The 20,736-nt window shown below is 52.1% G+C and overlaps 2 protein-coding genes across 3 annotated transcripts; one reads left to right on the top strand and one right to left on the bottom strand.

Moving 5' to 3' along the window:
* Positions 1–24: 24 nt before the first annotated feature.
* On the bottom strand, positions 25–12,585 carry rims2b (regulating synaptic membrane exocytosis 2b). The gene is made up of 30 exons (XM_068747509.1): positions 12,526–12,585; positions 12,254–12,373; positions 11,800–11,899; positions 11,400–11,523; positions 11,272–11,300; positions 11,099–11,187; positions 10,970–11,005; positions 10,519–10,649; positions 10,181–10,352; positions 9,874–10,033; positions 9,494–9,562; positions 9,263–9,398; positions 8,926–9,033; positions 7,475–7,525; positions 7,321–7,389; positions 7,126–7,185; positions 6,537–6,677; positions 6,107–6,216; positions 4,781–5,596; positions 4,605–4,646; positions 4,413–4,456; positions 3,570–3,623; positions 3,416–3,483; positions 3,060–3,215; positions 2,752–2,930; positions 2,039–2,174; positions 1,664–1,776; positions 1,352–1,453; positions 302–441; positions 25–219 (listed from the first exon to the last, which is right to left on the bottom strand). Exons 1-30 carry the CDS (start codon positions 12,583–12,585, stop codon positions 25–27), a joined length of 3,810 nt encoding a protein of 1,269 aa, XP_068603610.1.
* A 5,780-nt stretch (positions 12,586–18,365) lies between these two features.
* On the top strand, positions 18,366–20,350 carry jtb (jumping translocation breakpoint). Of its 2 annotated transcripts, none has more exons than XM_068746851.1 (6): positions 18,366–18,482; positions 19,469–19,668; positions 19,748–19,788; positions 19,869–19,954; positions 20,032–20,111; positions 20,194–20,350. In XM_068746851.1, the coding sequence occupies exons 2-6, from the start codon at positions 19,580–19,582 to the stop codon at positions 20,348–20,350; spliced, it is 453 nt and encodes a 150-aa protein (XP_068602952.1). In that variant the 5' UTR covers positions 18,366–18,482; positions 19,469–19,579. The 2 variants fall into 2 exon arrangements, with proteins under 2 accessions (XP_068602952.1, XP_068602951.1); XM_068746850.1 differs by having other exon boundaries at positions 19,866–19,954.
* Positions 20,351–20,736: the final 386 nt, after the last annotated feature.

The following is a 20,736-nucleotide window of genomic DNA, read 5'->3' as shown; positions in this document are numbered from 1 at the left end:
TGGAAACACAGATGTCTCTGCCATTTAACGTGAAGACTTGCTGCCCTCCGTCTCCTTATTGGTCAGAGGGGCCAAAGCTGGGTCCACCAATGAGGTGGCAGGAAAGAGTTTAAACCAGCCAATCACCATGTTGGATAGGTCCAAATCATCCAATAAGATCTGAGCCGCGCCCATGAAGGATTTATGATCCATACGACCATAGTCGCCCCAAACAATGATCTGCAAACAAGGATGGGGACACATGACGTTACTTCTCAGAAGGAAATTAAGTAACAGAATAACCATAAACGTCGTGTTTGACCTGCAGGACTTTTCCTTCTGGGCTTTCTTCAAACTGAAGTTGCTGCTGATAAAGAGGGTCGAGTGTCTTCCTCGCCAGACGAGTTCTTCTCTTCAGCAGACACTTCCCGTTATCCATCAGATACACCTTCACATACGCAGCTGGAAACACGCTCAGACCGGTTCAAAGGCAGCCTGAACACGCTCAGACCGGTTCAAAGGCAGCCTGAACACGCTCAGACCGGTTCAAAGGCAGCCTGAACACGCTCAGACCGGTTCAAAGGCAGCCTGAACACGCTCAAACCGGTTCAAAGGCAGCCTGAACACGCTCAAACCGGTTCAAAGGCAGCCTGAACACGCTCAAACCGGTTCAAAGGCAGCCTGAACACGCTCAGACCGGTTCAAAGGCAGCCTGAACACGCTCAGACCGGTTCAAAGGCAGCCTGAACACGCTCAGACCGGTTCAAAGGCAGCCTGAACACGCTCAAACCGGTTCAAAGGCAGCCTGAACACGCTCAAACCGGTTCAAAGGCAGCCTGAACACGCTCAGACCAGTTCAAAGGCAGCCTGAACGCGCTCGGACCAGTTCAAAGGCAGCCTGAACGCGCTCGGACCAGTTCAAAGGCAGCCTGAACACGCTCAAACCGGTTCAAAGGCAGCCTGAACACGCTCAGACCAGTTCAAAGGCAGCCTGAACGCGCTCGGACCAGTTCAAAGGCAGCCTGAACACGCTCAAACCGGTTCAGAGGCAGCCTGAACACGCTCAAACCGCTTCAAAGGCAGCCTGAACGCGCTCGGACCAGTTCAAAGGCAGCCTGAACACGCTCAAACCGGTTCAAAGGCAGCCTGAACACGCTCAAACCGGTTCAAAGGCAGCCTGAACACGCTCAAACCGGTTCAAAGGCAGCCTGAACACGCTCAAACTGGTTCAAAGGCAGCCTGAACACGCTCAGACCAGTTCAAAGGCAGCTTGAACACGCTCAGACCGGTTAAACTACACAGTAAGTGCATAGTAGTACTAGTAATAATAGTACTAGTAATAGTATTTGTGCACGTTTTGTAGTATTGTTACCTGGTGTGTTCTTGTTGCCTTGTTTTCCCACAAGCCCCCGGGCTCGGATCACCTCCACATCCAGGCGCTCCTTCCTGTACACCATCCCAATCTGGATGTCACCTGACCCCAAAGAGCCAATCAGAGGAGCTTGTTAATGTCACCTGACCCCAAAGAGCCAATCAGAGGAGCTTGCACAGAAAAGTCAACGTTTCCTCATGAGTTTAACTTATTGTAGCCAAATGAATACTTTTGTGTTAATGTGACTAATAAACCTAAATAAAATTCACTAGCATTAGAAAAAAAAAGTATATAAATTTGATTTGTCATTACCCATAGGGGGCGTGGCTAGAGTCTGGCGTCCGGCCAGCTGGGCGGGGCCTAATCCATCCAGGAAACCGGTGAATTGTTTGTCAGATGCCAACTTTACTCCTGCAAAAATCAAACTGAAGACAGAAATGAAGAAAACACCTTTTACCAAGTTACAACTGTCAGACGGCTGAAACGGACCCCCCCCCCCAAGTTCACCTCAAATACAACATGTGGATTCAAAAAGTATTGGACCTCCACCAGATAGAGTAAATCACATATTCATGAACACACTCAGAAATGTGTCGGCGCGTTACCAACACATTTAGGTTACGAAAAATAAAGCTCTGTAACGTTGCTGCTACAAATTACATTAAAAAAAAAACGAGTAGCCATTACGCTCCAGGTTTGGGATCCTCGGCATCCGGGTCACGGCTCAGTTGTCGGGTAAAACGTGATTTGAACTCGATGGCCAAACCGGTTTCTACACTCCTCTGGACAGGAAGTCGGATGACTTTCTTCTTTTTCTCCTCCTCTGTTGGACGGAGGCAGAAAGAAACAGATTTTGAATCAGTCCTTTGCTGTTGAGAGGATTGAGTTAGCATTCATCAGAAACATCTCTAGAGCAGACGGTGTCCCCCAAGGACCAGTTCCAGGCCCCTTTCTTTTCTCTATTTATATGAACATTTAGTTCTACCAATATGCACTTTGCTGTATCTTATAATCCTAAACTATGTTTCCATTATGAGCAGCAGGAACATGAAAATGATTAAGTGATATGTCGATATTCAGAAAAGAATTGTAACCCGATATGAGTCGAAATATTTAAGCAACAAATATTTTTGCTCCCATTTTCAATGTAGATTTTGTTGACAAAGTTAGAATAGATCAGTGTTAGTGAACATTATTGATAAGTCTAATCATTCACTAATGAGAATATATCATTGTATCGTCAGTACAGAAATGGCCGTGTGATAAATTAAACGATGATGAATCGGAGGGGGTCCCGTGTTGATGCTTGTGGGACGACCACCCGAGGATTTAAAGTCATCGCTGGTCTGGTTGCTGCTATTTGGTGACGTTTGTCCTCTTCTGGTTTAACTGGGACCGACCCTCTGGGTTGAGCTGGGAGGCGCTCTGACTCTTCTGCCCCAGTCCGACCATTCCCATCATCTTCGCTCCAAAGCTTGATCGTCGCTTTTTGTCGTCGTCGTCGTCATCGTTTCTCCCCAGCGAACAGATCTCTCCCCCGACGCTCGACGACTTGGTGATCGGAGCTCCGGGTGCCGCCCTGTGGGAGGACAGAGGCACAACACCTGTCAAATACCTGAGAGGGGGAGGGGCTTGAGGCAAGAGGTCAAATGAGTGCGGTCGCTACTGCTGCTACGTTGAATTGTCTGGAGACCTTCGCTGATCTTACTTTGAAGGCTCAGGTTCCTCCTCTTCCTCCTCTCCTTCCTCCACTGATTCGTTCTTTTTCAGCATGGCTCCACCCTCTGCTGTCCCCACTACTTCCTGTGTTCCCCCTGACCCTGACCCCAATGCTACCGATTGTCCAAGAGTTTCCACCTGACTGCTTCGGCCAATGGGAGGCGGGAACAGGAGCATACGGACACATGGCGATGAGAAGCATTCGAACAAGCGACATGCAAAAACAACCACGCTGAGAATACGGTGCACGGCCTGAAGCCGCCACCAGGACAAACATTTAGTCAACAAGAGAACACATTATCACCAGAAAAGCGTCCTCAGTCTGCCATTGGTCGCCGCTCTCACCTGAGCCGAGACGCAGACCGCAGGTCGCTGGAGACGGCAGACGCTTCACTCAAATCACTGTCCCTCAGCTGGAGACACAGTCAGGTGACAGGTGAGTGACATCAGTGGTGTATGTGCTGTGTGATACCTTGATGGCATGTTTCAGCCTGTTCACCTTCGACGGGTCCTTCATCACACCTGCAGAAATAAAAAGAAAGGCATTAAGATACTGTGGTTGATGACCAGCATCAGATTTAGGATCTAGAGTTACGTCGCAAAGTCTCAAAAGAGACAAAAGCAGATCCGTTCGCACCGCAGCCAATGAAACCGCATCATGTTAGCTTCCAGACTACACACAGGAAGTCTCTCCAGGACTACACACAGGAAGTCTCTCCAGGACTACACACAGGAAGTCTCTCCAGGACTACACACAGGAAGTCTCTACAGGACTACACACAGGAAGTCTCTCCAGGACTACACACAGGAAGTCTCTCCAGGACTACACACAGGAAGTCTCTCCAGGACTACACACAGGAAGTCTCTGCAGGACTACACACAGGAAGTCTCTCCAGGACTACACACAGGAAGTCTCTACAGGACTACACACAGGAAGTCTCTCCAGGACTACACACAGGAAGTCTCTACAGGACTACACACAGGAAGTCTCTCCAGGACTACACACAGGAAGTCTCTCCAGGACTACACACAGGAAGTCTCTCCAGGACTACACACAGGAAGTCTTTACAGGACTACACACAGGAAGTCTCTACAGGACTACACACAGGAAGTCTCTCCAGGACTACACACAGGAAGTCTCTCCAGGACTACACACAGGAAGTCTCTACAGGACTACACACAGGAAGTCTCTACAGGACTACACACAGGAAGTCTCTCCAGGACTACACACAGGAAGTCTCTACAGGACTACACACAGGAAGTCTCTCCAGGACTACACACAGGAAGTCTCTCCATACGGCGTTCAGGTCATCCTGACAGAGTCAGGTCAGGGGTGTGGCACTGTACCATTGGTTGTTTTCTTCTGCTGGTCCATCCATGTGACCTCTGCATCACAGCAGACAGATGATTGGTCAGACGACAGCAACACTCGGATCGGCCGAGCCAGTTAAACCAGCAGGCTGCTTCCCAGTATTCATCCTCTAAACCTGAGCAGCAACACCCAACTGGTTTACGACGGACACCTGAGACTTGCCTTTTCTGGTCCCCCCAGGTGTTGCTGAGCGCCTGTCTGGTTCTGAGGTGGAGTGATGACGTCATTGTGATGTAACAAAGATGAACACAGAGACAAGTGATGATGAGGAATGTTAACCAGCTACTGGTTAAAGTGGTTCTACTGGTGTAGACTAATCAAACCTGTGATGTACACACCTGGAGTCTGTGGGGGAGGGGCAGGTGAGGGGGCAGGTGAGGGGGCAGGGGTAGGAGTAGTGACAGATGTTTGTGCAGGTGGAGCAATGACTTTAGGAGGCGCTTGCAATTGGACTACAGGAGCTGGGGGCAGAGTTGCAGCTGGAGGAGGGACTAGGGCAGCTGTCTGGGTCGGGGGTGGGGGCGGGGCTTGGGACACTGAAGGAGGAGGTACAGGTGGAGGTGGAGCTATTGATGCAGGTAAAGGTGCAGGTGGAGGTGGAGCTACTGATGCAGGTAAAGGTGCAGGTGGAGGTGGAGCTATTGATGCAGGTAAAGGTGCAGGTGGAGGTGGAGCTATTGATGCAGGTAAAGGTGCAGGTGGAGGTGGAGCTACTGATGCAGGTAAAGGTGCAGGTGGAGGTGGAGCTATTGATGCAGGTAAAGGTGCAGGTGGAGGTGGAGCTACTGATGCAGGTAAAGGTGCAGGTGGAGGTGGAGCTACTGATGCAGGTAAAGGTGCAGGTGGAGGTGGAGCTACAGATGCAGGTAAAGGTGCAGGTGGAGGTGGAGCTACTGATGCAGGTAAAGGTGCAGGTGGAGGTGCTCGTATAGATGCAGGTGCGGGAGCTTGTATAGCTGTTGGTACAGACAAAGGTACAGAGGTAGGTGCAGGTGAATGGGAAGGGCCAGTTACAGGAGGCGGGGCCTGGACTCGTATAAGAGGTAGTGGTTGATAATTGACGAGGGGAGGGCCTTGTCTGTGGATGGGGGGAGGGACCTGATGAGTGGAAGGAGCAGTTGCAGTTGGCACTCCTGCGGTGGGCGTGGCCAAACCTGATGGACAGCAAAAGATTTAAGACAAATGAAAAAGGAATGATGATAAGAAGGATGACCCGTTGGGACAGGTAAACCTTCACGGGGCTACGGCAACACCTTGAACAGGTACATGAAACAGATCCGGGGCTCAGGTGTTTCATCAACAAGCAGCAAGTCTGTCTCCAGATTTGACACCTGTGTCACGTTAAAGGGCGTGGTCTATTTGATCTTTAATCTGTATTCCAGATTTGAAATCTTAAACACCTGTTTGGCATCATGGAATCAGCCCAGGTGAGTCTGGAGCGTTTCATTTACAGGTTCACCTGCATCTGAAAGCCCGAACCCACCAACCAGGTCGACGGTCCCAACGGCTCGTACCATCCAGGGGGACGCGTGTCTTCTTCCTGAAGCCTCCCCTCTCACACACCTGAACCGTGGCCGACCTGCAGCCTGGTTTCTGTTTCCTGTTATGCTACATGAACAGCACAGGTATCAGAACGGTGACACCTGCTGGCCCGACTGACGTACTTCTGTCTGGCGCCGCTTTGGGCGGAACGGCGGGCAGCTGACGTCCTCGATGGCCACAGACCGGCGTTCCTGACGGGCTTGAGTGGGCGGATCCACCTTGATGATTTCCCCTAAAAGAAAACACAATTCATCCTGACAGGAGGAAAGCAAGGCAGCAGCTACAATGTCAAAGGTCAAAGGGGTCATTAGCCAGGCCGCTATCGCTACTAGCTAATAACTAATGCCAAACAATGATGAGCAAAAACAGTCAGAAAGAAAACAGGTGTGAAACATGCTAACAATAAAAATAAAGGTTCATTTCTGATGTGTGATGTCACTGAACCAATCAGAATGGAGGAGGAGGAGCTTAAAAGATGATGATCATGATTCTCGAGAGCTGAGGAAACACCAGCAGGCAGAACCTCTCTCTGATTGGTCGGCTGTAGGTCACCTGGTCAGGGCAGGTGAGGGCGGGGCCGAGCATCGGTCTGCTGAGTGGGAGCGAGTGGAGACGGGACGATCTGACATCGCTCGCTGGTCAGCTGACCGAGAGCGGCTGTCGTAAACCCGTCGATCCATCTGCCGACTGTACCTGTGCATCACCATGACAACCACGAGTCACGGTGACCGTACGACCGCGCCACCTGCAGGACGGGCTAGTTAGCGAAGCTGCCATGATGACTGCCAGCTGAGTGCACCTGTTGAGGGCATGAAGGTGATGAAACAGGAAGCTTAAGGTCAAACACCACAGAAGAAGAAGAGCTCAGGTGAGTCGGGACACCTGTAAATGGTGTTCGGCCCACATGGACGAAAGAAACATGTGACTTGTTCATGATTTTGTGATTCTGATGTCATCGCCTCCTCACGGCGACCCGGTTTCAGACCGACCCAAACCACAAAGAACCAGAACTACGGCTGACCAGCAATTACACCATCACCACGACAACCAATACGAGTTCTGCGACTGGTACTACAATGCAACTACCTACACTAGAAGCAGAGGTGCATTCTCTAGTAGTGCTGCACCCAGGGGAGGTTACCTGAGAAGCTCCTCCTCGTAGGCGTCGGCTTCGTAGGGGAAGGCGGGAATGAAGTCCTGACTGAAGAACAGAAACACTTCAGAACCTCACGTGACCTCTGACCCTCAAACACAGCCAGCAGGCGTTAGCTTCACCGGTTACCCACTGATGACATCATCCACCAGCACCACATTACCCATAAGCCCCAGGGCTTACCTGAAGTCCTCACAGCTCCCATTCATCATGTGGTTTGTCCAGATAGTTTGGTTGGGACTGCTAAAATGCCTTTCACACACAAAAACACACACAGCAATGAGTACTCAGAGTACTGCTACCATTACTGGAATATCTCCAAATACAGGTGAAGTACCTGTCATAGGTATCGAGTGAGGTTCCAACAGACATTCTCCTGCATGATCTCCTTAGTACACAGAGAAGAGAGTCGAACCAGCATCAGCAGTACAACTACTACTACAATCACTGCTAAAAACATCAATAGATTAGTTAGTAGTACAAGTAGTGATATGATCAGTACAAAACCAGAAGTCTCTTAATGGAACAGCCAATATTACTACCAGTAAAACTACAAATATACAATAACCACCAGCAATGCTACCAATAATACTACGTCTAATTCACCTCTCCAGACCATAATACCACCTCTACAGACCATAATACCACCTCTACAGACCATAATACCACCTCTACAGACCATAATACCACCTCTCCAGACCATAATACCACCTCTACAGACCATAATACCACCTCTCCAGACCATAATACCACCTCTACAGACCATAATACCACCTCTACAGACCATAATACCACCTCTACAGACCATAATACCACCTCTACAGACCATAATACCACCTCTACAGACCATAATACCACCTCTACAGACCATAATACCACCTCTACAGACCATAATACCAGCTCTACAGACCATAATACCACCTCTCCAGACCATAATACCACCTCTACAGACCATAATACCACCTCTACAGACCATAATACCACCTCTCCAGACCATAATACCACCTCTACAGACCATAATACCACCTCTCCAGACCATAATACCACCTCTACAGACCATAATACCACCTCTACAGACCATAATACCACCTCTACAGACCATAATACCACCTCTACAGACCATAATACCAGCTCTACAGACCATAATACCACCTCTCCAGACCATAATACCACCTCTACAGACCATAATACCACCTCTCCAGACCATAATACCACCTCTACAGACCATAATACCACCTCTACAGACCATAATACCACCTCTACAGACCATAATACCACCTCTACAGACCATAATACCACCTCTACAGACCATAATACCACCTCTACAGACCATAATACCACCTCTCCAGACCATAATACCACCTCTCCAGACCATAATACCACCTCTACAGACCATAATACCACCTCTCCAGACCATAATACCACCTCTCCAGACCATAATACCACCTCTACAGACCATAATACCACCTCTACAGACCATAATACCAGCTCTACATACCATAATACCACCTCTACAGACCATAATACCACCTCTACAGACCATAATACCACCTCTACAGACCATAATACCACCTCTACAGACCATAATACCACCTCTACAGACCATAATACCAGCTCTACATACCAGCAGGTATTTGTATTGCTCACTTATTGGTATTGATGACTTCTTGTATTGAATATGCCATTGAACACGACTGTAACTCAAACTGCATGCTGATTGGCTGATTGGCTGCTTTGCTGACTTGCTCCCTGATTGGTTGGTGTCCATGTGACCCGGGTCTCGTTTACCTGTCTGGACTACCGTACTGGCCGGCATCAGAGAAGGCTCGGTTCAGTCTGCAGCCTCGCAGCAGTCGCACGGCGTCATCCCGGTACAACGGGTACAGAGGGTCGCCGCTAGAAACCAGAGGTCAAAGGTCACGGAGCGACGCGAACATGAATGAGGCCGTTCTGAAGGTTAAATTGGGTCGTAGCACAAAAAAATAACGACGTTCAGTGGAAGCATTTTAACGCCCCGAGGGCATCGGGCATTTCTATTAATAGCCCCAAGACAGAACTATCAGGGTTATTGTTTTCATCTGATTTTATTTCATTCCCTCGTCTTCGTCACAAACACACAGGTTACCTCTGAGGAGGCGGTTGGCTCGGCGACCGTGACCTCATCCTGCCCACATCGGATCGAGAGCAGTGATTGGAAGATATGACCTGCTCTGGCACCGAGAGGGTGGAGCTGTGGAAGTCCCGCCCATTCTGTCTGTATTCTAGAAGCGGAGAGAAGTACCGTGAATGCTAACGCCAGAACAGAATCTGAGAGGACAACTTTATTAAAACTGCACTAAGTTCAGCAACACGGTACCTGATATCACGCCGATGCCGTCCTCACAGTCGTAATCTGAAAAGTCGCCATCACTGATCTTCTGAGACCCTGGAGAGAGAGAGAGAGAGACAGAGAGAGAGAGAGAGACAGAGAGACAGAGAGAGAGAGAGAGACAGAGAGAGACATCCTCTACTCGGGTCAACTAAACCAGAACCACTTCTGTGGTTTTCATCTGTCTCAGCTTCCAGAACCCGTCTGACGGATAGAACCACATCCTGTCAGGCACTCTGCCCAGGTAGGGGCTAGCTTTAGCATTAGCATTAGCACCAACATGTCACACCTAAACAGCTGTCGTTATCTAAAGATACAGAAAAGTTAAACCAAACGATTAACACAACAAGAGAAGCGTGCTAGCTTACTCTGCAGCCTCCTGCTGCCCAGCATGTCTTCAGGCTGCAGTGCTCTCCTCTGCAGGTAGGGGGAGACATTGGGCAGGGGCAAAGAGGAAATACTGTGGAGCTGCAGTTTGTACCAGTGAGGCTGGTCGTCCAGGAGCGCAGAGTCCAACTCTATCAGAACCTACAGACAGAGAGACTGCTGTTAGCTTAGCTTAGCCTGGCTGGCGGGTTCTACACAGGCTCCGCCCACTGGAGCGAGCCTGAACGGGCGGACTGAACAGCGTGTTGGGCCACGCCTTGTTTCTCAGTGTTCTCCGCGTGCTCTGACCTCTCCGAGGAACTGACTCTCCTCCTCTCGGACCCGGGCCTGATCCCAGACCGTCAGCTCCAGCACGCGTTCTCCGAAGTCCCGCCGATGCACCGGAGAGTACATGAACGTCTGGTTCCACCGAGGTTCTACAGACTTCTTCACAGTCTTTGTTCTCCGTTTGCTTTTGTCACTGAGTTGAGAGGAGACAGCCAATCACAGAGCAGGACCCACATTGGGTTACTCTATTTGGACCAGGTTCTAAAGGTTCTATCTCAAAATCAGACTGATCAGACACCAGAGAACACGTCACATGGACCCGGCTAGTCTGTCAAAGGTTGTTGGGTTCTGTTCTCTACCTCCTGTCAGGCAGGAAGTAGATCTTAATGAACGGGTTCCTCGGCCGACCGTCATCTCGAACAGGAAGTTCTTTTGCCCCAAGAACGGCGACAATCAGCTGATGGCCGACTTTGTCATACCACAGCTTCAGCTGGAACATAGAACAGGTTCTAAAGTCAGGACAGAACCCGGCACCGGTCCACCGTCTTCGTCCTCCAAACACCATCAGCTCCTTGAGGACAAGGACAACGTCTGTCTCCTCAGCGGACTTCGATGTCTGCTGGTTCCACCGACGGGATTCTTCCCCTTCACCTGATGCAACAAAGGTACCGCTAGGCGCTAGCTAGGTGCTAGCTAGGCGCTAGCTAGGCACCATCTACTACATGACACTCTAAGGGTTCGTCTCCACGCCAACCGCTGGTGGGCGAAGCTGAAAACAGCTGGAACAGATGCCACGCCCTCTACAGTCACCTGGACTCTGGGCACCAGAGGATGCTTGTTTCCAGTCTGAAACACATCACCGTGGAAACGACTGTTACCTGACTGGCTGTGGGGTGTGCCATGCGGCGGCGCAGTGCAGTGCATGCTGGGTAAACTTACGGAGACTTGTCCAGATAGAATGCTGGGGCTCATTGGGGATGTGACCGCGATGGAGGGACCAAACTTCTGAGGGTCAAAGGAACTGGAACCTGAACGGAACGTAGACAACGAAACAGGAAACCGTCTTTATTTGAACCGGACCAGGACCGGGAGAACCGTCAAGGAAGACTCACTGGACTCCATCGGGACTCTGGAACCGTCCCTGAGGAACAAAGATCAGGAGCGATCAGCAGAATGTTCTAACGGGTTCTCGAACGCCTTTACTGCAACAGGAAGTTCTCCTGTAAAGCTGACGACTGACCTGATTGGTCTGGAAACCACCAGGTCCACCTGTGGCTCCGCCTTGGACTCCAGGATGATGTTGTAAACTTCATTAAAAGTGGCTCCCTGAAGAACCCGACCACTCCACTCCAGAACCTGATCACCTGAGGAAAAAGGCATGAATCAGCTGGGATGGAACCGACAAGGCGCAAAGAGCAGAACCAGAGACACGGCTAGCCTAGCGTAGCACCGAGACCGGAACCAGTACGAAGGACTTTCAACGGAAACAAGACCGCAAGGGCTTTTTTGAAATGCTCCTCTTAGACAGGATGTTTGACTGTACTTGTACTGTAATACATGCTACTGTGTGACTGTACTTGTACTCTAACATTCTATCTAATAAATATATTCATCATCATCAATGAAGAAGAACGTTCTACCTGGTCTCAGGTGTCCCACAGTATCAGCCAGGCTTCCTCGCTTCACCTTAGTGATGAACGCACACAGACGGCCAGACTCCGTCATCTTGCCTCCAACCACCTGAAGAGAAACTGGCCATGAGCAAGGAGGAGGAGCAGGAGGAGGAGCAGGAGGAGGAGGAACAGGAGCAGGAGAAGCAGGAGGAGGAGCAGGAGGAGGAGCAGGAGGAGCAGGAGGAGGAGCAGGAGGAGGAGGAGGAGCAGGAGCAGGAGGAGCAGGAGGAGCAGGAGCAGGAGGAGCAGGAGGAGGAGGAGCAGGAGGAGGAGCAGGAGCAGGAGGAGGAGCAGGAGCAGGAGGAGCAGGAGGAGGAGCAGGAGGAGGAGCAGGAGGAGGAGCAGGAGGAGGAGCAGGAGGAGCAGGAGGAGGAGCAGGAGGAGCAGGAGGAGGAGCAGGAGGAGGAGCAGGAGGAGTCACCTTCAGTCCCAGCAGGGATCCCGTATCTGCAGGAATTGTTCCATCCTTCATTCTCTTATTCAGCAGAATTCTACCAATCAGGCGTTCTCCATCTTTGGACGGTTGCCATGACACTGGCTGCTGTAGTCATGTTGTTAATACAAAAAAACATGGTAGCTTAGCAACAGCAACGACGATGGTGAGGTACAATGAGCAGCTCGTGTCAACCCCCCACTCGAACCGCTTTCAGATCAACCCTGAACCTGAACATGATGGGCGGGGCTTAGTCATACCATAGACATGGGGGCCGGCTCGCCATGCCAGGACCCACGGTCCCACCATTGGACGTCCATGTCTCCTAGGGAGGACAGACAAAAGGTCATAGGTCAAACCTTCTCTTCAGGTTGGGTAAGCGCTCTGTCTGTGCGGCTAACTTGGAGGATGCTAAATAGTTAGCATCCCCCCCCCCCCCCCCCCACACACCTGCAGTTTATCAGGAAATCACCAACACGCCTGACGATCATAGGATCCAAAGCATCTGTAGATGTTGACCCCCCTCCTCCTTCAGGTGGGCAGGCATGTCTATTCTAGAGTCACCTCAGTGACTCCTGGTGCATTCTGGGTAATCCACACACTCCTTATGTAATCCAATTGAAGAACAGTGGATGCAGCAACGGGTGGCGTTTGGTTCTACTCCGGGCTCCTCCAGACCCGTTCCAGGCCGGTCTCCCAACTCCTGCTCCTCTTCAGGTGTCTTCAGCGCAGCAGCAGCAGAGACTCTGAGCTTCTGCGTCACCTCCAGATCTGGGAGGAGGAGCTATGAACCCTCTGAGCCAATCAGAGCTCATAATCTCCAACCAGGTGACACTTGGCTCAACGACGCAGCCCGATTAGCAGCAGGATGCCTGGTCTCCTGGGTAGTAGAACCCAACAGAGCCGCCATGCTAAAGAACCCACGGTGCCCGACCAATGCCAAAGAACAGAACCTGGAGCAGCAGCAGAGGAGGAACCCTGTGGAACATGAGCCGGAATAAAGCAGAACCCCAAAAGACCCTGACCCCACCACCACCGTAATACAGCTCCGATTGGCTGGACTTCCTGTTAATAGCACAGCTCGGACCAATCAGAGGAGGGGGAGGAGCTGTGGTAGGAGGAACATGTTAGCCGGAGCGTGTTAGCCTGTGAGTGTTAGCTCACGAAATGTAAACGATAATATTGATCAGGTAGAAGTACGAGTAAACATTGATACTGTACTACAAGCTGCACAACAAACACAAGAAATAAAACAAACAACAAACACAGTAATACTAGTGTCAAATACTCAGAAGTATTCAACTGAAACATGGAGGAACTTACAGTTTGACAGTTATTTGAAGTTTCACATCGGGAGCACACACACACACACACACACACACACACTCGACAGATATATATCTGGGATCCGGATAATAATGGAAGCCCCGCCCACATTGGTCCAGCCCCTCCCCCTCCTTACTTTATGACGCTGTGGGTGTTAGCCTACATACTGATAGCGTGCAGCATTAGCCTCCATTAGCCGATGTGGTATGATTGTTTGTTATTAGCTTTCTTTGATTTTAGCATGTTCGTTTGTTGTTAGCCCGTGTGTGTGTGTGTGTGTGTCTGTATTTAGCAGTAATCCGCTCTGAGCTGCAGGATTAATCTGGTAATCTGATTACAGCAGGACATGCAGGTAACGTGTGTGTGTGTGTGTGTGGGGGGGGGGGGTAATTAACACTCAACCCTTTTAAACTATTGAACAGTCTGATTTCAGAGCAGCGGCGTGAAGTCGTGCTTTCACTGATCCAACGGACCCGGAACCGAACATTTTAGATCGTCACCCTTCAAAAATAAACAATCTGACTTTCATACAACGATAGACGACATCACGTACAGCAAAGATCAGCTGGTCGGGGGGGGGGACACAAACGCGTTGTCGGTAAACGCGTCGTAGGTAAACACGTCGCTTCTAGTGATGCAACACGACTGATTTCTGCAGACTTAGGGTGGACTGACTGTTAATAGATTTAAGGTGGACTGACTGTTATTAGATTTAAGGTGGACTGACTGTTATTAGATTTAAGGTGGACTGACTGTAATTATCGACAAAGTATAATTAATTTCTGATGAATTCCCTGTTGGTTCTGATAAACTTCTGCTGGTTCTGATGGACTTCCTGCTGGTTCTGATGAACTCCCTGCTGGTTCTGATGGACTTCCTGCTGGTTCTGATGAACCTCCTGCTGGTTCAGATGGAATGCTTGTCAGAACACACATTCCATTGCAGTCCATTCAGGATTCTGAGGTCCTCCTGCTCATGTCTCGGTGCCAGAGTCCGGTCCACATTCAGAGATCCGGGATTCCCTGCCTGGATCGATCAGGACTATTGATTTCAAGGATTTGTGCAGACAACTAAACGCTGGAATCAAACCTCTTTTATTTCATTCATCGCAATAAACATGAAACGCTGCCCTCTAGTGGTGCAGTTACACCAAACAAGGTCACGTGACGTCGTGTTGACGTCAGGCTCTGTGCTGCGCAGCCCGAAGGGTCCGGTGGCTAGCTTCACTGAGCTAGCTGGATTAGCATTCCCGATGTTCTCTTCAGAACGACAGAATGTCTCCCCCCACATTCACCTCCGAGTAGCCCACGACGAGTTAGCATAGCGTGCTAGCTGGACGGACCGAACTTAGCAGCTCGGCTCGGCGGAGAGCTAACGGGGTTCGGTAGAGAGCTAACGGGGTCCGGTATAGCTAACGGGGCTCGGTAGAAAGCTAACGGGGTCCGGTAGAGGGCTAACGGGATCCGGTAGAGAGCTAGCGGTGCTCAGTAGCGAGCTAACGGGGCTCGGCGGAGAGCTAGCGGGGTTCGGTAGAGAGCTAGCGGGGTCCGGTAGAGAGCTAGCGGGGCTCGGTAGAGAGCTAACGGGTCTCGGTAGAGAGCTAGCGGGGTCCGGTAGAGCTAACGGGGTCCGGTGGAGAGCTAACGGGGTCCGGTAGAGCTAACGGGGTCCGGTGGAGAGCTAACGAGGCTCGGTAGAGAGCTAGCGGGGCTCGGCGGAGAGCTAGCGGGGCTCAGTCGAGCTAGCGGGGCTCGGCGGAGAGCTAGCGGGGCTCAGTAGAGCTAGCGGGGCTCGTTCCGGAGGTGGAGGCCGTGCTAACATGGCTAAAGGCCAAATGCTGAGAGCGCTGGTGAAGCAGCGACTTTGTGCGGCCGCTGAAGAGATATTTGGGCTGTTTGAAAGAACGATAACAGAATACGAGGAGGAACTTTGTCGTTCCAAGGAGGAGAACGAGCGACAACGAGAACTCCTGGACGCTGCTGTGAAGCCGCAGCTCCGGCTACACGGGACAGGTAGGTCCCCCCGGAGGACAGGCGGGTCCCCCCGGAGGACAGGCGGGTCCCCCCGGAGGACGGGCGGGTCCCCCCTGGTACCTGCTGTCCCTGTTGTTACCTGTTGTTTGTGTTTCCCGCAGACGTCCAGCTGCTGCTGAGTAAAGAAGAGGTTCTCCCAGAGCAGCAGGACTGGAGGCCCAGTCTGGTTCAGGAGAACCCAGCAGAACCATCACACAGTCATCAGGAACAGGATGGACTCTGGACCGGGACGGGGGGACAAGAGCTGGAAGGACTGACGGAGTTCACGTTCACTCCTGTCCCTGTAAAGACTGAAGATGATGAGGAACCTCAGCTTCATCAAACTGGACAGAACTACGGAGAACCAGAACCAGCTCGGAACGCCGATCCGGATCGACTGGACCGGAGGACAGGAGACTTTCCTCAGACTCAAGTCACCGAAGGCTGGAAGGAGGCCGCTGGACCTTTACCGGGCGCGGAGCCGCTGAGCTGCTCCGAGTGCGGGAAGAGCTTCAGCAGGAAGTTCTGCCTCCAGATCCACAAGCGGACGCACACGGGGGAGAAACCCTACGGCTGCTCCGTGTGCGGGAAGCGCTTCAACCAGCGCAACAAGTTCATCGAGCACACGCGGCGCCACACGGGCCAGGACATGTTCAGCTGCGCCCTGTGCGGCAAGAAGTTCGCCTTCCGGTACCGCCTCCGGAACCACATGAGGACGCACACGGGGGAGAAGGCCTTCAGCTGCCCCGTGTGCGGGAAGGGACTCCGGTACCGCGGAGAACTGCTCCAGCACATGAGCCGCCACGCGGCGGTCCCAGACCGCCCCCTGCAGGACACGGAGCAGGACCTCCGGAGGCCGGCGACGTGACGGCGTGGACTTCTGAGAGCAGGAACGTTTCAGAGAAGAAACAAACGGAGAGACGAAATATCACATCTGAATAACAACGGTCAATATTCTGGAGTTCCTCAGGGTCGGCTTCACCTCCGCCAGGGACCCAGCCTCAGTCCGGACTCCTAAACGGGTCAGGAGCCCGGCTTGGGAGGCGTGGTTCAGCGTAAACCAGCCAATCAGAACGTGTTCCTTAAACCGATCAGACAGACACTGAACCAATCAGCTGCTTCTGATCAGATCAATCACTAAATATTGGTTTGGTTCCGCTGACGGACTGAAACGTGTGTGTGTGTGTGTGTGTGTGTGTGTGTGTGCGCGCACCATTGTTGTGTTGATCAAAGACGATGTCACACAATCAAACTGATCAAAGTCCGTAAACGATGTCCTTTAAGTCCGGTTTGTGTCCACACGGGGACGGTTTAGCGCTCACCTGGACACGGGGACGGTTTAGCGCTCACCTGGACACGGGGACGGTTTAGCGCTCACCTGGACACGGGGACGGTTTAGCGCTCACCTGGACACGGGGACGGTTTAGCGCTCACCTGGACACGGGGACGGTTTAGCGCTCACCTGGACACGGGGACGGTTTAGGGCTCACCTGGACACGGGGACGGTTTAGGGCTTACCTGGACACGGGGACGGTTTAGCGCTCACCTGTTCGTGCTGCTATAAACAGCCCACCATTGTTTCCCGTCTCTGAACTGTAGTAACCCCCGTGTGATGACGTCATCAGGTCACGTGACTCCTGAAGCAGATTAAGAGGATTACCCCCTGCTGGTCGTGTTATTGATGAGCCATGAATCTGAGCGTGTGCGTGTGCGTGTGCGTGTGTGTGACGTTTCTGCTGCTGCAGACCGTCGGCTGCAGTCTGCCCGATGTCTCCGATGTCCCGCCTGTCCCACCTGCGCTGCAGGTAGGACAGGCGGGACAGGTGCAGGCTGGGCGGAGGCGGAGCCATCACCTGTCCGACTCCAACCAGGGCAAGAAGAGCGGATTCAGTCGACTTCCTGGACTCTGCCGACGCCTGCGGAGACGCAGAGTCACCGTCCTGGTACGGTCACATGACCAGCCCCGATGACATCACCGCAGACGTGGAGGTCAGGATGTCTCACGGTGTCTCTCTGTCTCTCAGTGTAACCTTGAGAAGTTCTGTTGGAGGGGGCGGAGTCAGACCCTTCAACCTGGCCAGGTGTGTCTCTGTCCCCGGGTCTCCAGGTGTTCACATGTCTTCATCCACAGCCTCTGATAGGAGGATCTACGTCATGACATCGTCGTGACATCATCATGACATCATCATGACATCATCGTGTTGATGCGCTGCAGTTATTCACAATGAGATGGAAAAATAAAGATGGAACTGATGTTCAGTCTTTTGGTCTTTTATGGGGGGGGGGGGGGGGGGCACGATGGAGAAACACGCTGTTGCTTTGTTTCGTATGTTGTTGAATTATTTAACAAAATAATCTCCGTATATTGATTTAAATATTTTTATAACAGAGATATTTAGTGTTTCATGTTATTTTAGCTGAATTTTATCCGGATCATCGTCGATCCGACTCGTTTGCTTCACCCGGATGTGACGTGAAACTCGATGACGTTGCAGGGTGTGCGCTGTGAGGGTTCATTTCCGTGCCAGGAAGCGACACATTAGAGCCTACAAAATAAAGGTCAGTAATGTTCGCTCTCGCACACACGTCATTAAAGTTGCAGAATAATCAGACCTTTGTCTTTGCTAAATCAAGTTTATATCAAAGTGAAAACATCAAAGTCGGTTTCTTGGATAACAAACAGGATAGCTGACTGTTGGTATTTTATTTTGAAATGCCAACCCGGAAGCACTAACCATGTTGTTTTATGCTGCCAGTCCGGAGTCAGGCCGTGATCTCGGTCGGTAGCGGCCGGTGGTTGAGTCGGTACCGGAGGGTCGTTACTTCTATCCTCGTTACAATCCGGTTTCCGTTGACTTTAAAGCAGGCCGCTGTTGACGGTGAGTTTCAGATCTAGTGCTAAGCTAATCTTAGCCAAAGGTAAATACGGTGCTAGCATGCAAGCTGTTAGCATTAGCAGGCACACTGCCTCGTCGGGTATTAAACATGAAATCGATCAGTGAGCCGGTGATTGGCTGATAGCTGACCTGTCCGGCGCTGAAGCGTTGGTTCTGCTCCACCGGAACGTTTCTTGGTTCTGCTCCACCGGAACGTTTCTTGGTTCTGCTCCGCCGGAACGTTTCCTGGTTCTGCTCCGCCGGAACGTTTCCTGGTTCTGCTCCACCGGAACGTTTCTTGGTTCTGCTCCGCCGGAACGTTTCTTGGTTCTGCTCCACCGGAACGTTTCTTGGTTCTGCTCCGCCGGAACGTTTCTTGGTTCTGCTCCACCGGAACGTTTCTTGGTTCTGCTCCACCGGAACGTTTCCTGGTTCTGCTCCACCCGGAACGTTTCTTGGTTCTGCTCCACCCGGAACGTTTCTTGGTTCTGCTCCACCGGAACGTTTCTTGGTTCTGCTCCGCCGGAACGTTTCTTGGTTCTGCTCCGCCGGAACGTTTCTTGGTTCTGCTCCACCGGAACGTTTCCTGGTTCTGCTCCACCCGGAACGTTTCTTGGTTCTGCTCCACCCTGAACGTTTCCTGGTTCTGCTCCACCCGGAACGTTTCTTGGTTCTGCTCCACCGGAACGTTTCTTGGTTCTGGTCCACCCGGAACGTTTCTTGGTTCTGCTCCACCCTGAACGTTTCCTGGTTCTGCTCCACCCGGAACGTTTCTTGGTTCTGCTCCACCCGGAACGTTTCTTGGTTCTGCTCCACCCGGAACGTTTCTTGGTTCTGCTCCACCCGGAACGTTTCTTGGTTCTGCTCCACCCGGAACGTTTCCTGGTTCTGCTCCACCGGAACGTTTCTTGGTTCTGCTCCACCCGGAACGTTTCTTGGTTCTTGCTCGTCTTTTCCAGGATCCATCAGACGCATCGTTCTTTTTTCAGGTTCCATGTGAACAGAAAGCGGCTGCGAGTCCAGAACCGGCCCCTCTCCGGGTCCGGGTCCGGGTCCTGGTCCGGGTCAGGGTGGCAGCGTCCCGGTGGAGGAGCTGGCTGATGGAGAGCGACTGCCGGATCCCCGGGGCCTGCTGCCGGCCCCGAGTCCTCGTCTTCCACGCTCTGTTCTGGGGCCTCGTCTCCCTCAGGTCCGGCTCACATCACAGGTTCTTCTCGGGGTTCTGCGGGTTCTAGAGTTCCACGTTTGACAGTCTGGTTCTGTTTCAGAGTGTTTGGCGCCGCTCTCCTGGGCGATGAGAAGTCTTCAGGTAGAAACATTGAATGCTGGGATAGCGAGCTCCAGGTGGACGACTGGACGCGCCTGACCTTTGACCTTCTCTTGCAGCAGCAGTGAAGCCAGAGGTCGCCCCCTGCTGGCAGCAGGAGGAGTTTGTGGTGATTACAGACTGCTTGCAGTGTAACGCCTTCCAGACGGTAGGTACCCGCCCACCTCAGACCGACTTCCTGGAGTCAGCTGGTAGTTGTCATGACGACAGGACGCCTTGTTTCAGAGGTCGTGGTCGGCCTGCGAGCCGACGGGATACGTGGAGCGGGTCAACTGCTCCAGGTCCAACAGAGACGACCACAAGAGGTGAGTTTAGCGCCGCGCCGCAGCCGGTGAGTCAGCATTAACGACGCCCCGCCCCCTAACCCGAACGCCCCGCCCCCCCCAGCTGCCGCTCTGCAGTCATGGAGGAACATCTCTTCTGGAAGTTCGAGGCGGCCATGTTGGCTCTGACGGCTCTCTTCGGCACGCTGGTGGTTGTCCGTCAGCATTGGCTCGACCGCCTCGCCGCCGAGAAGGTTCGCCGCCAGATCGAGTCCATCTAGGTGACCCGGGACACCTGGACCAGAATCTGGACCAGAACGGAGATTACCCTGCAGAGACTGGACCAGAACCTGGACCGGGATGGAGATGAATCTGCAGAGACTGGACCAGAACCTGGACCGGGACCCTGCAGAGACTGGACCGCGACCCTGCAGAGACTGGACCGGGACCCTGCAGAGACTGGACCAGAAACTGGACCGCGACCCTGCAGAGACTGGACCGGGACCCTGTAGAGACTGGACCCTGCATTTAAATGACAATGAACGTTTGATTTCAGTGAGGTCCGGTTGAAGGACCGAGCTCGGCGCCGTCTACCTGAAGTGCAGCCCGGTTTTCTTTTACCTTTAAGCACAAACCTCTTTGAAGTCCGAGCGTCCAAACATCCACA

The sequence above is a fragment of the Brachionichthys hirsutus genome, chromosome 13 (genome assembly GCF_040956055.1).
Source record: "Brachionichthys hirsutus isolate HB-005 chromosome 13, CSIRO-AGI_Bhir_v1, whole genome shotgun sequence".
Lineage (NCBI taxonomy): Eukaryota > Metazoa > Chordata > Actinopteri > Lophiiformes > Brachionichthyidae > Brachionichthys > Brachionichthys hirsutus.
This window is presented reverse-complemented; position numbering and strand designations above follow the sequence as displayed.